The sequence below is a fragment of the Geotrypetes seraphini genome, chromosome 10 (assembly GCF_902459505.1).
Source record: "Geotrypetes seraphini chromosome 10, aGeoSer1.1, whole genome shotgun sequence".
Lineage (NCBI taxonomy): Eukaryota > Metazoa > Chordata > Amphibia > Gymnophiona > Dermophiidae > Geotrypetes > Geotrypetes seraphini.
Genome location: NC_047093.1, coordinates 87,529,806 through 87,548,099, shown reverse-complemented (window position 1 = coordinate 87,548,099; position 18,294 = coordinate 87,529,806). Strand labels below are relative to the sequence as shown.

Below are 18,294 nucleotides of genomic sequence, written 5' to 3'. Positions count from 1 at the left end.
GTACAAGCTATTTTTATCAATTCTATATGCTTAAAAGTATATTTGACCCTAGTAAACCCATGTAAAATTATTTGCAAAGGGGATCCACCACTATTGTCATGCTCATTAGTCCCTCTGCCAGAAAGGGCTCATATATGACACAAGTCACTCCCCCCCCCCCCCCAATTGAATATGTGCTTATCTTGCAATGTCAGGATGCAGCCCTCTTGGGTCTCAAACCAGTGCCCTGAGTGTTCCTGTTCCCTTTCCTGAGTAAGTTAACTGCTAGATAGCATGATTTGCCTTTTGGCTATCTCTCCTTGTGCTTGTTTTTCTATGTATTTGTGTTCTGTCCTGCTCTTTGATTGTTTCTAGTTGTCTGTATTCTGTCTGTTCATGCTCTGTATTGTCTCCTATTTCTTGCTTAATCTGGTGAAAGCCCATTCTTAAATCACTCCTGGGGCAAGTACAAATTCATACAGAATAACTACAAGCCTAGACACCTCATTTGATGCATTTTATGGATTTAGTTCATGCATTTCCACTAGCTCAAGGTGAGTCACATTCAGGTACAGGAGGCATTTCCCTGTTCTAGGTTTGTATCTGAGGCAATGGAAGGGTTTAGTGACTTGCTCTAGATTACAAGAAGCACCAGCAGGATTTGAACCCTGGATTTCCTGCTTAATAGCCCACTTGCTGTAAGCGCAAGATTATTCCTACCCTTGGACTTTATTTTCAGCTAATCTATTTACTGCTTTGAATCAGGACTATGCAGTCTGTTTACCCACACTTCCAAGAACTAAGCTCCATCTCTTGATAATATTGAGTTTGGAGGTTTAAATCAATGACAGGTTCCTAAAGTCCCCTTCGTGGGCCTGGGATCCCTCCTGCCCGTATTTTAGTGTGGGGGGGGGGTGGTTAGAGGGTGTTGCCGGGCCAGGAGTGCTTGGGCTCCCTTCTGGCCCCATTGGACTCAGGGGGGGGGGGGGTCGCGGTTCGACGGGGCAAGAGGGCTTGGGCTCCCTCTTGCCCCAATGTTGTCGGGGGGGGGGGGTCGTGGTTCAATGGGGCAGGAGGGCTGGGGCTCCCTCCTGCCCGGTTCATTGTAGGGGGGATTATGTAACCGGTGTTGTTTTGACAGACACCGGTTACAGAATCCAGCTTTTAGGTGAAGGACTGGCTCCTCCTTCGCCTAAAAGCCCTTGTTTTGAGCATTTGGGACTTAGGCTTTTTTTAGGTTCATTATATGGTGTAAGTTTAGATGTAGTGGTGGTCCCGGCATTTAAACAGCTGCATGTAGAGGCAGGCCATTATTAAAAAAAACCTCCTTTTGGACGTTTTTTTTTTATAATGGACATTTTCCCTGCTTCTACTTTCAACGTTTAAGGCCAAAAGGGGACAGACGTTTGTTTTTTTATTATGCCCATCCACGTGTTTTATGTTGTTAATTTTACTTATATTTTGCTGAATTTTACTTATTTATTTTTGTTAATTTATAATGTTATATTATTCTGAATTCCTGGTTTGGGGCCCCTTTGCCTGCCCTGCACTTTGTTTTTGCCTCATGGCCTTGATTCATTTATTAACGGTCCTACGAGAGATTGTGCAGCAATAAACAGGTATTGGATTTGTTTCCAGTTCTGAAGCCAGCTGGCCTCCTATGTCTCAGCCATAATCTCTAACACATGATCTTGCACATGAAAAACTTTTTATATGTTAAGAAATGCCACATACCTAATAACTTATGCAACCCAGTACTCAGGACACACTAAGCCATTCAAGGTTTCAGGGTACTCAAGACAAAAGCATATGACATAGATTTGCATACACTGTTTCTCCACTGTATACAGATCTATCTCATGCATATTCATTGTGGATATCCTAAAAACCCAACTGGTTGCAACACCAAAATAGGTTGAGAACCGCTGGCTTCTGTGTTTAGGCCTTTTAAAATTATAAAACGAGATGTTAATGTTAAAACTAATTAGTGCTCTTTGAGGGTACAAAAACTGTTGGTGGTTTGGGGACATGGGTTCCTTTCCTGGTTGACTCAAATATGTATACTAGAGAATGACACGACAAATTTTTCCCCATCCCCACGGGAACTCATTTTCCCATCCCATCCTGGCGAGTTCTTTTCCTGTCCCTGCCCCGTTCCTGCAAGCTCCGTCCTCATCTGCACAAGCCTCAAACCCTTTAAAATCATAAGTAGCAACATTCTAGAGCTCAGACTGTGATGTCATAATGCCTCATTCTACCAATGCCTAAGCTCCGTCCTCATCTGCACAAGCCTCAAACCCTTTAAAATCATAAGTGTTCAAGGTTTGGCTTACAGGAGCGGGACAGGGACAGCGACAAAACTTGCAGGGACAGGATGGGAAAATTGAATTCCTGCAGGAATGGGTACAAATTTGTCCCCGGGTCATTTTCTAATAGATACTTCTATAATGGTACCAGGTCAGTTCAAAGGAGGTGTTCACTTATAGAATTGTCTCACATATGGCCTATTCAGTCTGTTCATACATACCAACTACTAAGCTCTATACTCTTTTTCTGTCCCTTAGAGATCATCTACGCTTGTCCCATGCTTTCTTGACTCCAAATGCAGTTATCATCTACACCACCTCCACTGGAAGGCTGTTCAATGCATCCACTATTCTTTCTTTTTTTTTTTTTTTTTTTTTTATTCTTTATTTATCATTTTAAAAATTTTAACAAAATCAAAACATTTTGTACAGAAAGATTGTCAGATCGATCACAAAATAATAAGTAAATTATTAACATAAAAAGAACAAAATTCAAATCGGACAATCTCAAGTCCTCAATAATTATGTGATCCAAGATATATATAAGAGTGAACTTTTAAGGAAATCAATTATAAATTCTATATAATAAAGAACAGTATCATGTGTCTGACTTGAGGAATTATTCTATTACCAAGTCCAACAATTACTTGGTTGTTATTGTGGTAGTTGTTGTTATACCCTCTTTTTCCAGACGTTTCAGTGTCAGAAAAGCTGTAAGTTGAGATGGCTCAAAAAACACATACTTATTATCTCGATATCTTACTATACATTTACATGGGAAACGTAAAAAGAAAATGCCACCCAGCTGTGTAACTCCTGCTTTCAACAAAAGAAACTGACGTCTATGATTCTGAGTTTCTCTACTAACATCTGGAAACATTTGAATTTTCAAACCCAGAAACTCCTTACTCTTGTTCCTAAAGAACATTTTCAAAATCCAATCTTTATCCGGTAACAATGCCACAGATAGTATAAGAGTTGCTGGTTTAGCCAAATCTTTATCTGATGTTTCCAAAATTGCTGTCAAATTTTGTTGAAGGTCTTGTATTTCCTGTCTCTTATCCTCCGAATGTTGACCCCTTACGTTCATAGGCAAATAATATACTCGAGTGAGAGGAGGCAATGATTCCTCAGGAATATTAAATATCTCCATGAAGTACCTTTTTATCATCTCTCTCGGGTTTACTGATAAGATTTTAGGAAAATTCAACAGTCGTAGGTTATTAGTCCGATAGTTATTTTCCATAATTTCCAATTTTTTTCTAATACTTTAATTATCTTTTATTATTGTAGATTGAACTTGTTTAATCATTTTCACTTCATTTTCAATACCTCCCAATTTTTCTTTGACAATAGAAATTTCCTGTTTATTTTCCTCTATTGTCTGTTTTTGAATTTTTATATTCTTTTCACCTTCTTTAATTTGTTTAGTTAGTGAGTCTCCCAGTTTGGAAACTAAGTCCCAAATTGAATCAAGAGTCACTTCAGCTGGTTTCTCATATTTAAAGAAAGTCTCATGTAAAGTTGGGGAAGACTCACCTTGACTGCCTTCTGTCTGTTGGTCTGGATTTTTTCCTCCTTCTGCTCTATCCGCTGGAACCATCTCTGGACTTAACAAAGCCATAGAGACTTCACCTTGCTGGCTCCCTGATGTTACAGCCTCATGATCAGAGAGTGCTGCTACTTCTGGCCCACTCCTTTCACATGGGGAACTCGCACTCAGCGGTGGGGGAGGTGGACTCCTCTGGTCGGGGCTCAGCGTAGTATCCAGCCCAAGGACTTCCGATCCGGCGTCACTCCACGTCGCAGAGTCCAGCGGGCGATTCCCCGAACCTACTGACTCCCTCTGAAGACGCTGAAGAAAATGTTCAATTGAAGCGAGAGGGGGGTGTTCAAGACGTCGTGAGGCTGCAGCGGCGCTCTTACCCCGTCTCTTCGGCATCGCGACTGACAAATAGTCTGATCGCTGTTGAAATATAAACAATCGTGCCCTCAGCGTCTCACCAGTCACTGATACAAATCAAATCATATATCCTGGATCTGAAGATCTCCTGTATTCGTTCCTATATTCCAATAGGCAAATCAATAATCTCCAACTCCCTGGCTCCTCGTGGCTCCAAGGGGCTCCCAAGGGGCCTGGCGAGCCCCTTAGGGCACGCCCCTTCGGCCACGCCCTGCGGCCGCGCGGTTGCGGCCGCAACCGCGGCGGCGTTCTGTTTTTAAATTGTTGGAGACGGACCCGGTGACGTCAGGGGTCCGTCTCTGAAGATGCCTGCTAGGAACCAGTGGAAAAAAGCAGAACCGCTGCTACAGGAAGCCAGGGAGAGAGGCACAATCCCCTCAGATGAAGTACTCCGATGCAGGAGATCTCCCGAGTCTCCCGCGACGGCGTTCTGTTTTTAAATTGTTGGAGACGGACCCGGTGACGTCAGGGGTCCGTCTCTGAAGATGCCTGCTAGGAACCAGTGGAAAAAAGCAGAACCGCTGCTACAGGAAGCCAGGGAGAGAGGCACAATCCCCTCAGATGAAGTACTCCGATGCAGGAGATCTCCCGAGTCTCCCGCGGCGGCGTTCTGTTTTTAAATTGTTGGAGACGGACCCGGTGACGTCAGGGGTCCGTCTCTGAAGATGCCTGCTAGGAACCAGTGGAAAAAAGCAGAACCGCTGCTACAGGAAGCCAGGGAGAGAGGCACAATCCCCTCAGATGAAGTACTCCGATGCAGGAGATCTCCCCCACTATTCTTTCTAATAAGAAATATTTCCTTAGATTACTCTTGTCTTTTTTCACCTTTAAATCCTATGCTCCTTTGTCCCAGAGCTTTCTTTCAGTTGTAAAGAAGAATGCTTCCTGCACATTTATTTCATGGAGGACTTGTATTTAAATATCTCTCTCATCTCTTGTCTTTCTTCCAAAGTATACCTATGGAGATCATTATATCTATCTCCATATGCTTAATGATGAAGACTACTGACACTTTAGTAACCACCCTCTGGACCAGCTCCATACTGTTTATATCTTTGTGAAAATGCAATCTCTAGAATTATATACAATACTCTAAATGTGGTCTTACCAGAGACTTAAAGCAACCAAAAGAGTGATCCCCTTGAATCCACAGAAGAGTAGAAGTACAGAACCAAAAAAACTGTGAAGTCTGATGTTGCTGATGTCTGCTTTATTAGAACAAGAAAATAGTTCACAATATTTAAACAAAGGAGTACATTATTGGCATTAATTAGAATCAATTAAGAGTTGCACAGGATCTGAGCCTAAATTTTACATATGAGTCAAAAAGGGGGACACGGAAATGGGTAGGGAATGGGATGTTCCTTTAAATTACACATATTATTACAGAATTAGGCCCTCCACTGCTAAATTTAGGCATGGGCATTAGCACCATGTTTTCTTTGCTGCAAATGGCCATGCCTAAATTTAGTCATGTTTCCAAGGCGTCAGTGCTAGTCTATAAACTGTGCCTAATGTTAAGCACAGCTTAGAGAATAGCCAATTTTTTAGACATCATTTAGGGCTCCTTTACAAAGATGTGCTAAGCATTTTAGCACGTGCTAACCAATCACTAAATGCTAACATGTGCTTGTTAGTCTATAGACACGTTAGTGGTTAGCGTGTGCGTATATTTAGCACGGCTAAAACACATAGCGCACCTTAGTAAAACAGAGGGTTAGTCTTTGGTGATGTTTGACAGTACAATTTCTGCTCACAGAGACAGGATAGTCAACAAGCTTATAAAGCTGCTCATTCTCATGAAAACTTAAGAACAGGCATACTGGACAGACTATCTGTTAATGCTGTAGTTTCTACAAGTATTCTAGCAGAAAGTTCAAAGTTTTACTTTATAAATTTATAAATTTAAACTTTTTATCTATAAACCTATACTTTCTCTTTTATCCCCAGTCTTTAAATCACCAAAATACAGAGCAAACATTTCACTTTTCCCAACAAAATGTCCTCTTCTCTCAGAACTTCTCCAAGAACGCTTTGATATTACTTCGATTTTGCTTAACTAACCCTCCTCCCTTTAACAAAACTGCGGAAGCGTTTTATAAGCACAGGCTGGCGTGCTGAATGTTATGCGCTGCTCCTGATACTCATAGAGTTCCTATGAGCATCAGAAGCAGTTCAGAGCATTCAGTGCACCAGCCTACACTATAAACCACTTCTGCGGTTTTGTGAAAGGGGAGGTTAATTTGCTCAAAATAATTAGTTTCATGGTCTTATCTATTGTATTTACCGATCTCTACAAATATGACTCAAAATTTCTCAGCTTTATTGACATGTTATCTTTCGTGTTAGCCTTTGTAATTGGTTCCTCCACTTTCAAGGTCAAATTAGAGAACATGCTCTTCTGATGAATAATGTGTCACTTTAATAATAAAAAAAAGATCACATACAAAATTCTCATATTCGAGCACGCTTCATTTAAACATAATTTATGATTATTCCCTGGTACACTATTCATGTCAATTTCATTGTTCAGCTTGAATCTTTGTTAGTGCGTATCCATAAGTTTTCATGCAAATCTTCACCACTTCTCTTTTATATGAAATCTTCCTTTGTTTAGTATTTCTCTTAACACAGTCCTTTCTCAATATGTATACTTTAGAGGAAAGGCGGGAGAGGGAAGATATGATAGAGACATTTAAATACCTACGTGATATAAATACACATGAGTCGAGTCTCATTTGAAAAGAAACTCTGGAATGAGAGGGCATAGGATGGTAGATGCATGGAACAATCTCCCGTAAAAAATGGTGGAGACAGAGACTATGTCTGAATTCAAGAAGGCATAAGATAGGCACTTGAGATCTCTTAGAGAGAGGAAGAGATAATGGTTACTGCAGATGGGCAGACGGGATGGGCCATTTGACCTTTATCTGCCATCATGTTTCTATTATTCTCATTAGTTTTCCACAATTGAAACATTTCTTACCTAGAATGATAAAGATTTAAATATGTTGAGGGGCATAATAAAAAAGTCTAAGTCCCCTTTTGGCCTAATGCTCTAAATGCTGAAAGTAGCAGCAGGAAAAATGTCCATTCTCAAAAAAAACATCCAAAATGAGGGGTTTTTTTGAGAATGGTCTACTTCTACGTTCAGCAGTTTAAACGCCCAGACTTAAACGTCTAAACTTGCAACACATTATCAACCAAAAACTAGCTTAAGTCCCAAACGCCCAAAACAAGACCTTTTAGACGAAGGAGGGGCCAGTTCTTCGCCTAAAAGCTGGATTCTGTAACCGGCATCTGTTAAAAACAACACGGGTACAGAATCCACCCCCCCACCCCCACCCGCAACGTTCGCAGAGGAAAGATGGCTCATTTCCCCTGCCGCGATCGCCCTCCCACCCCAAACTTCTGTTACCCGTGGCAGGAGAGATGCCCAATCTCTCCTGCCGTGATCCACTCCCCACCCCCGAACCTATACCTTCAGGAAGGAGCCCAACCCCTCCTGCTGAGGCGCAACCTGCCACAGTGCTCAAGGTACAAGCCGCTGTATGAGGCTTGCTAGATATTCAAGCTATAGAACCAGGGTCGCCTGCTATCTCAGGCTCTGTGACTGCTCCATATATTTCTTCATGCCTAAAAAATCTCCGGCATGTAAATGTGTCTCTCATGGTTCCAAGCTTTTGCAAGGAGACAGTGCGATCTGTCATTGCAGTGGTGGCTTCAGAGAGTTCCTCGCCTCTCTGGATTTCATGGAAACATCCATGCACATGCAGATGTTTCCAACCACACCATGCATGCTTGCGGTTTCATGTTTCAAAAAAAATAAAAAAGAAACAATCATTGCCAGTTCTCAGCTCTCCATATCTTCAACGAGGTGATGCTGGTCGTGGCAGCTTATTTACAGAACATGGGGTATGCCATTTCACCCTTACTTGGACGACTGCCTGATAAGAGCTCCCTCGTTAGTCAAGGGTCGCCATACAGTGGATCCGTTATCCCTGTTCTGGAGGGCCTTGGTTGAATTGTGACCTCCACACGGAGCTGTCTGATACCCACACAGCCTCCAGAATATCTAGGTGCTCTGTTCGATGTGGCAGCAGGCTGTGTCTATCTTACAGAGGCAAGCTGACGGTAGCTGTATTCTAACAGTTTCTTCCTTCTTGTAGGAACCTGCTCCATTGGCATGGGGCTGTCTTCAGGTCCTACGGTCTCTGGCAGCCACGTTGGATGTGGTTTCTTGGGTGAGAGTGCAAAGGTGCCAGCATGCCGTCCTCTCTCATTGGGCTCCGCACAAGACTGCATTACAATCCAGTCTTCCCTAGACTCTGGAGATTTGGACCAGCATGGCTTGGTGGTTTCTCCCACAGTTGCTTTTCAGGGACATATCACTGAGATTGAATCCTGGGTCGTAGTGAGTACAGATGCCAGTTTTAGGGGCTAAGGCACTGTAGTAGTCATTCCATCCTACAGGGTTGGAATCTCTCTCACTAGACATTGTCAATTGACAGGCTGTAGCTGGAAGTCATACAGCTGGTTCAGGTGCAATTCCAAAAGTTTCTGAAAGGCCAAGTGGTCAGAGTTTTCTCTGACAGCACAATGGCAGTAGCCTACGTCCCTTGCCGGAGAGGTGTCAAGAGAACCTTTCTGGCTCAGGAGGCTCACCTTCTATTTCTGTGGATGGTATGTCTTCTGCAGTCGTTTTCTACAGCATATGTGGCGGTAGTCAACAATATACCAATCGATTCACTCAGCAGACAGGCTTTGGATCTGGGCAAGTGGGAGCTGTTCTCAGCAGTGTTCTGAGCCATTGTGCAGTTCTGGGATTGGCCCTGTTTCATCCTCGTAGCCACGGCACAGTGCATGATGACTCCTCAGTTCTTCAGTCAAAGATCTGAGTCTGACAGCACAGATCTTGATATTCATGTGCTCCCTGGCCTATAATGGACCAAGTCATTTTACAGATAGTGACCCTTTCAGGCTGTGTCATTCTGGTGGCTCCAGACTAGCCTTGCAGACCGTAGTACGCAGATCTGCTGCATCTTCACAGAGGTAGTGGCCTTCAGTTCCATGCCCCTCTGGATCTGCTTTCTCAGGATCCAGTCTCTATGGAGGTCCCGGGTTGCTTTGCTCTTACAGCATGGCTTTTATGTGCACAACTTTAGTGCACACAGGCTATTTGGAGATAGTTATTGCCACGCTTCTTAAGTCTATGCAGTCAACTACTATGTCTGCTTATGCTGGGGCAAGGCAGAATTTCCAGCACTGATGTGACCAGGAACGGTAGGAGAATGAGAATGGTCTACTTCTACGTTCTAGACGAGCCGTATTCCATAGGGGAAGCCACTGCTTGACCTGGATCAGTTGCATGAATATTGCTACTCCTTCGGTTTGGCCAGGTACTAGTGACCTGGATTGGCCACCATGATAATGGGCTACTGGGCTTGATGGACCATTGGTCTGACCCAGTAAGATTATTCTTATGTTCTTATGATTTTGGTGGTTCTCACCTTTCTTCCTGATGGTCTGGATACAGGCCTTACTGTGACATCCCTTCATGTCCAAGTGGCTGGACTCTCTTGTTTCAGAGCCTGGGAATGCCCTTAGTCTTGGGTGTCTCGTCCTGCCATTGCTAGATTTCTGCAAGGGGCTCTTTGCATTAAAAAGCTGATTAACCCACTGTTCCCTTTGTGGGACCTCAACCGGGTGCTGTCTGGCTTTACCACAGCTCTTTTTGAGCCTCTTCGGGATGCTTCTCTCGTGGCCTTAACTTTTCCAGTTGTATTTCTGGTTGCTGTTCCTTCAGTGAGACATGTCTCCAAACTTCAGGCTCTTTCTTGTCGAGAGCCATTCTGCTGATTCTCAGTGTCTGGTCTTCCTTGCACACAGTTCCTTCTTTCCTACCGATGTTGATTTCAGCTTCCATGTTCATCTTTCAGCCTATTGGTTCCAGGCCACAAGATCATCTTTTGAAGAAACTTGATGTGTGCAGGGTGCTTCTTCATTACCTGGAGGTCACTAACAACTTTCATCTCTCTCACCTTCTGTTTGTGCTGACTCATTCTGTTGTGCAGGATACTCCTGCTTCCAAGGCCACCATTTCCAGATGGATCCATAGGGCCATCTTATCAGCCTATTTCTGGCCAGGACTCAGTCTCCCATCTCTGTTAAGGCACATTCATCTAGGATTGTTAGTGCAATCTCCCTTGAAGAAATCTGCATGGCAGCAATGTGGTTCTGTTTGTACACATTTGCCAAGTATTACAGAGTGGATGTGGTGGTAAGACAGGACTCTGTCTTTGAGTCTTTGGTTTTTTTGGGTCGTCGCAGTTAGCACGCCCTGGCATTTAGAGACTGCTTTGGTACGTCCCACTTGTCCAGAATGTCTCCCCTTTTGCATTGGAAAAAGAAATTATGTACTTACCCTGGCAAACTCTTTTTCCAGTAGATAGGGGAGACATTCTAGACTCCTGCCCTAACCTTCCTTTGTTTGCCTACTGTCCGTTTATGCTTCTCCAGGTTGCTTCTTGGATGTTAATCAGCCCTTGGGCTGGGAAGACTCTGTCTATATGTAACTGTTTTATGCAGGGGTCGTTTCTGAGCTCCTTTGATGCATTTGTTACCTGTTTCCAGTTGTTGTTTTCATATTTATTCTTGAGCAGAACCCTTGTTTATGGTCTTTATTGTCATGAGTGTCTCTACTTCACATGTATAAGATGGCTGTCGGTGCTTAGGTATTAACTATATGTGGAGTTAGAAAGCACACTGAAGTAGAACAGAGTAACAGTGAGAAAATCCGGATTGGTTTCCTTCTGCATATGGCACATGGCCATTGGGATACTACTCACTTGTCTAGAATGTCTCCCCTATCTACTGGAAAAGAGCTTACCAGGGTAAGTACATAATCTCTTTTTATACATTTCTATCGATATTTAAGAATCTTTTGAAATTCTATTCTTTTGTGGGCCCCAGTTTTGATTGTTTTCATTTGGACAAATTTAGAGATCACCTATCAAATAGCATTTATTTCAGTTTTCCACAAATTTTTGCAATTTGTTTTATATAATATTTATCTAGACTCTAGAGCCTCAATATATGTCATATCAGAGCAATCTGAAGGTTTGGGGTTTTGAATAAGCTGATTCTTCAAGTGACTGACTATCCAAGATTGAGCTTTTAAATGTGTGATTACATTGTATTGTGCATATTTTGTATTTGTGCTGTTTATTTTATCTGCTTTGCAGGGTCAGTATTCAAAAAGAAAATCATGGTCAAATATTGAGGAATAACTTACTCATTAACCAAGCAGTTTAATCTCTGTGGTATGGTATGTTTCTAGTAACATCCTAAGTGAGAGACGTATTTGTTTTTATTTTGGTTTCCTACTGTTACCTGATTATGGCATTGTTTACCTCTATAATAAATGTCTCTTAGAATTAGTAGCAGCAGCTGGCAAAGTTTTCAGCTTTCTTTGACCATTAGATGAGTCTGTTTAAATTCTGAAAGAACACTGTTTGCAGCAACATTACCATCAGTAGACGAGCAACTGATAATATTGCTCTAGTTATCTAACATGGAAGACTGAAACTGTGCCCTGTTTCATGGTTCCTGCTTCTCTCCTCAGGTTACTCCTTTCCCCATGAACTGCGACCTTCAGAAAGAATGTGCCTGTCTTGACCCAAATGCACAGGAAAACAGCCGCAAGGATCCACGTCGTCTCGGGTAACACCATGCATTCAACAAGAAAATACCACAAAGCCAAAGGCAGGCTTGGAGAGACATCACATTCCTTCTGGTATAATTTTTACATTTAGCTGCTCAACTGGATGCCATGTCTGCACCAGAGACTACCCCCTTCTCCCCTCCTCCCAGAATTCAACCAGTCTGCCTTTTACTTAGCTATGGAGAACTTGGAATTATATATCAGATATATCTAAGTAACAAAATAATTGAGTCAACATGACTTCAGATTATGAACGAAGTCCAAACCGCATGTGTCATGCTCTAGTGTGCCCACCTAATTTTGAACAGTTTATAACCAGAAGGCAAGAAACAAGCCATATATGTGTATTTATATAGATACTAGTAACAGAGAACAGAACAAAGCAATTTTCTCTCACCAGTGTTCACAACTAAAATAAAATGGAAGATTCGGCTTCACAAGGAGATAAGGCTATGCCTAGACTGATTTTAAGAGCCAAGGCAGTCATGCCCAGGGCAATGGATAAGATGATTTATATAAAGGCAACAAAGAGACTGATGTTCACTAGAACTCTTGATATCTGAAAACTGCTGATTGTTCTGCTGGACACATAGATTCTTGGATTTTCAGCTTCCGAGGGATTACATTACTGCATCTTTCCAGCCTTCTTACTGTACACCACACAGTTCATTTACAAGCCATGGGCACATTTATGCGATTGTGACGGATTGAGGAAAGTGAAAAGACACAAGAATTGGCATAGATGTTCATATTGCTTTTATAGGCCCAAAGTATGGGATAATGTGTATGTGAAGGAACAAAAAGGGTGAACTGAACCCCCAACACCAGTTGTTAGAGCATATCTGTTGCTGCTATTCCTGCTGCTATGTCCCATACAACCAACTTCCTTATTATGTCGGAACAGGGCAAAAACAACCCCAGACAAACAATTTGCCTTAAAACTTATCTACAACCTGCCTTCCATACCTCTGGACTCCCTCCTCAGTACTGTTGCACTAAGTGACAGGACCAGTCAAAGGAGCCTATGTCTCTTGATGGATCATTCTTCATATGGGATGTACTCATACCATTTGTTTTATTTTGAAATATAGGAAAGGGTTGAGGAAGAAACAGCACAGAGATCTCTTTACACCATACCAAAGGTGGCATCTGAAATACTATAAGTTCACTGACAGTATTAGCATTTGATCAGAGTTTGTCAGTATTATATTTCTGGGGTAATTATGACTGTTCTCAGCTAGAAACTCAAGGTGATTAGATATATTGTAAAGATTTGACCTCTTTGAATGGGGTAGTACTTAAGACTAACAGGAAACCCAGCTACCTTCGTTTTGTGGGGTTTCTTGTTGTACTTTATTTCTGGATACTTAAGACTACCTCTCTCCTATTTCCTTTATCTTTCTCCTGATATTTTAGTGCATCTGTCTTGTTTCTCATTTTTCCCTCTCTTACTCATTCTGATTCATTATGCATTTCCATGTCCATAATACACTATGGGGCTCATTTTCAAAAAAAGAAAGATGTCCAAAATAACAGCATAAAGTGGCACTTGGATGTCTTACTGAACAAGACATCCAAGTCTTTCTGAAACTGATTTTCTAGACGTCTTGCTAGGCTCTTTGTATGCTTGCGTCCAAAGCTCAAGGGGGAGTATTGGAGGCATGTTATGGGCGGGTTTAGCACTTGAACATCTTGCATCCATAACAGAACATTTATCAAGACGTCCAGGACACCATTTAGACATTCAGAGTCAGACCTGTTTTAAAAGCAAATAAGAGCCAAACTGACCAGATGACCACTGGAGGGATGAAGGCATGCCACTCCCCCCTAGTGGTTGCTGACCTCCTCCCACCCCCTGAATGGAAACAGAACATACCTAGCTCTAGATCAGCAGCACATGGTATGTGATATCCTAGTAGAGCAGCAAGCAGGTGTCTGGAGTGGCCTGATGGGTAGTGTAGTGAACCATAGAGAGGGGGCCCCAGGCACATATTCTACTCTAACCACTACATTTATGATAGAAAGTGTTAGCCCACCCAAATCCTACTGTACTGTCATATAGGTGACAGCTGCAGCCATAAGGGCTATTGGGATGGTAGACAGATGGGTATAGTAGGTTTTGGTGATGAGATGTATACCTGGTACCCTTTATATGAAGTTCACAGCAGTGCTTTCTAAGGTGCCCCACTGCTCTGCTGGCATGGCTGTGTGGCCAGTTCATTAAAAATTCTAACCCCCTCCCCCCTGTATGCAAATGGTTAATTTTAGACATGTTTTAGCTGGATGTCCTTTTTTCCAAAAATGGCCCAAAGAGTAAAGATTTTGCTAGGCCGCCTAGCAGGCCATTTAAAAAAAAAAAAGATAGTCTTGCAGTTTTGCAAGTTTTGAAAATGGACATTTTTTCTACTGGATTTTTGGCCATCTTAGACTTCCTATCGAAAAAGCCCCTCTATTCCTTGTCTAAATCCTATGCACTGCTATGATAGATGGCTCGTCCCCAGAGATGTCAAATCCTGTTTTTTTCTGTTCTTGCACACGAGCTTCATTGTACACATCCTATAAAAAACAGTTATGAGATTATCTGCAAGAATTTAACACCGTTTTGGTTAATTTACAAATTAATTTGTTGTCCTAGAAACCTATTCACAGCCATCAAGAACCAGATTTGACATTTCTGATCAACCTAAAGCCATTAATGAATTTCTGGAAACAAATTCCAGAACAAAAAAATGTATTCCTAATTCCTTACTCCTCTCGTAAGTTATTCAACCCTAAATACTCATATATTCTGTCTGCTTTTCAAACAATCTTCCACCTTTTTCAATTGAGCATATTAAGGGATGTTTTCTATATATCAATGAAGAAGGCATTTTTATTTCAGTATCTTTCCTCTCTAATTTTAATAAGATAGTAGAGTAAAATTTTCTCTTCCTATAAAACAAAGCAAAAAGAACCATAAAGGGTCTTTTAATGTGACGGTTTCTAGCTAGATGAGAACTACCGTCTTATGATAGAACTCTTGTATAATCATTTCTAGTTAATTCCTTTAATAGTCATTTCTTTTCTGCCCATTTATTTTGTTTTGTCTCTTCTGGCTGGACAAGAGAGTTGTGAGTGAGAGATTGCAAGAGAAGTTGCTATGATTTGGAATCACTATGGGGTCCTTTTCCAAACTGTGATAAAAAGTGGACTTACTGGATCCTTACTTGGGTCATTCCTGCTTACTAAGGCCATTTTTCAACAGGGGTAAAATTACAACATTTTCCATTCTCCCTATTAATGGCCATGCTCTAATTTTCCCATTAGTGTATGGCCATTAGCACATGAACCCCCCTACTGCCACTTATTATGTAGCTTGTAGGTAGTAGGCACACATCCAAAAATAATGATAGGACTCCTGAGCATATCTCACAGAAAACTCTTTTTTGCAGTGGTGAGCACACGTTGGTGCTTTCCGCAGCTTAGCAAAATAACCCCGCAGAATGCCAAGAGGAATTTGAGCAACAAAAATACATTAATTTGCTATGACTTTGTTTTCAGTCCAGCAAATATGATAAACTCTCCCAAACTGTGTCACCTTTCACTTTAGGGATTATTTAAAGGAGGGAGGGGGGTTTGTATGTAAAAGTGAACTATATATGTAGAGAAATAAGTGTTTTAAAGTTGTCCAGCAGTATACATACATGCATCAAATTCATGCTGCTGATCAATAATATTACTTTAATGTCATACATATGTGTAGATGTTGTCAAGAGGAAGGGTGGAGTTGCAAGATTATATATGGTATATACATCTGTATCTTGATAGATAGATATACCTATATGTAGCTGTCTATATAGATATATAGATGTAAATACATGCCCATTTGAAGACAGTGGCCCTGGTGCCCTGTTAGAAAATTATTCTCCTTATATCTACAGTAAATCACTGTATATTAATGTGACAGTAGCCATATGTTCAACCCTGGAAGTTATTTTCAAATAGAGTACTGTAAGAAAAATATACTCCCTGTTTTACGAAACCACACAGCAGCTGCTACCGTGGCTTCATAAAACAGGCCTATAGTTTTTAAAATAGTTTCTTTTCGAAGCCCTGTAGAAGTCCATATAAAGTTTCTATTTAACATTTTTTCAGACTAGAAATTTCGCTATCCGAATAAGCCATGATTTGAGCTGTAATTTTGGCATGGCATTACTTGGGGATAATTATGGATGATCATGGTAAAGTCACAAATATGGTTAATGGTAAAACTACCTACCATTGGTTTGAAATATTTGATTATTAAGAATCACTTAAGTAGAAGTACAAAAAAACCTTAAAGCTTTTAGGAATGTGATGATACATTATAAAATGATCTTCAGCCAGCTGACCAATGAATGGAAGATCAGTTATAAAAACAAAAGAGTGCAAAAGCAAATGATAAATTTTGTCAAGGGTCCTCACAAATATCAGATAAACACCCAAAATGTAAAGAAAAAAATGTAATGGTGAAAATCATGGATAGGAAATAAATCTATTGTCACTGAAAATTACCATAGGGCCAAACACCTTGATTTTCACATTACCTATTCTGAATCTCCTACCTCTGCTCCCTCTCACAAAAAAACTGAGAAAAAAACATATACATTGTGGGACAGATTATTTTTTGACATTTTATATTTCTGGCTTTCAACTGCCAAACATGCTAACCTTTTTAAATCTATTTAATTTACTTGAATGGTCAATTTTCTGATCTCTAGTAAGGACAAGCAGAAAGGAAACAGTGTGCCAAAGGAAGAGAATATCTTATCTACTTCTAACCCTTTTCTTTCCCCTTTGCGTCCTATTTCCAGTGAAAATTGTTAAGATCTCTGAAGCTTTTTGTTTGAGTTTTTTTTTAACTGAAGAAGATGTTTCCAGTTGAGTCCAAAAAATGAAACAAAACAGAATTTTAAAAAGGCAGGTTTTCACTATCTCCCTTCTGGTTTTCAGTTTCACTTGGTTGTAACTGTCGGTTAATTATAGGTTTTGCCTGTGTTTTAAAATAAGTTTTATTTCTGCAACTGATTTGAGTGAGAAACAAAGAAAGGGCTGCATAGACAATAAATACATAATTACATAAAAATAAAAAGGGCATGTTCCAAAAAAGAGAATAATGTATTTTTGTTTTAAAGAAAATATGCATATTCTGCCAATGTAAGTAGAGAGAGTTAGTTATGCATAGATCTTATGTCCCAGATGAACAGAAGGGGAAGAGAGGAGTTAGATCACTGTCTGTTTAACCTTGTGCTTTGTGCTAGGTCCCAGGAAGTAAGATGGGGATTTTCCCCATACATGTTATTGGGTGGAGAGGCATATTTGGGGGGAGGGGGTTAGTTGCTGTTATTTTAATTTTTATCTTTCTTCTTTAAGATATTATAAATGAATGCTTTTTTTTTTAACCTTTTAAGATTAATTGTATTTAACCAGTATTTTATTAATACACTCAACATCTCCTTAATGCAACATCATATTCCAAAAAGATATTACAAGCTGCTAAATGGTCAGACAGGTAAAGTTCCTCTCTTCCATTCAGCCAGGAACTGTTGAATCCCCCCCAAAATTATAACCCCTGTACTTTTTAAAGGAGGATTTTAACAACGAAACCATTTGCAAAGCAACATTTAAGGCCTAGGTTTCAGAGCAACTTGCTGGAGAGGCAGGAATCTTTCTCTCCAGGCTCTTCACCCTTATTACAGTAATTTTAGGGGCCAGACAATGAATATGGTTTGAATATTTTCTTATTCAACCATTTTGGCTTGACCTGACATGCTGAAATTAGATTATAATTTAATTACTCTTCCTCTCTGTACAGAATAATAATTTAAAAAAAAATTTCCAACAAACACAACAAGAAAAAAACTCAAGGCCAAAGTTGGCTTAATCTGTGATTGTCTTTAGATAAACACAGTCAGTTCCTACGGCACAGCACTGTCTTGTGTTATTCCTGTGAGGGGGAAAAGAATGGCTGGATCTGATAAAGATCGATTCTGGGCCAACTTTACTTCTGAAAATGTTTTCTTTTGTTAAGATTTTCTCAACAGCAAGGTCACAATTCATTACACAATGTTATGTCTTCTGAGGGCAAAGAACAGAGACTTAATTATTCTCCATACCAGCAGTTAATGGGTGAGAAATGGGAGCCAGTGTGTGTGTTGCATTGTTTGACCTCTATATTCTTTAACTTGTCTGCAATGATATATATATATATCTATCTATATATATATCTGTATATATACTTAAGTGTGTATGTATGTATGTGTGTATATATATATATATATATACATATATATATATACATACAT

The 18,294-nt window shown here is 40.6% G+C and overlaps 1 protein-coding gene across 3 annotated transcripts in view; it reads left to right on the top strand.

The window, feature by feature from the left end:
* Positions 1-14,001, top strand: part of PAPPA (pappalysin 1) — a 644,537-nt gene extending 630,536 nt beyond the window's left edge. For all 3 annotated transcript variants that reach the window (XM_033961720.1, XM_033961721.1, XM_033961722.1), the window contains exon 22: positions 11,873-14,001. In XM_033961720.1, coding sequence (XP_033817611.1) covers positions 11,873-11,974 — 102 coding nt within the window. In that variant the 3' untranslated portion in view covers positions 11,975-14,001. The remainder of the gene's footprint in view (positions 1-11,872) is intronic.
* The last annotated feature ends 4,293 nt before the right edge of the window (positions 14,002-18,294 follow it).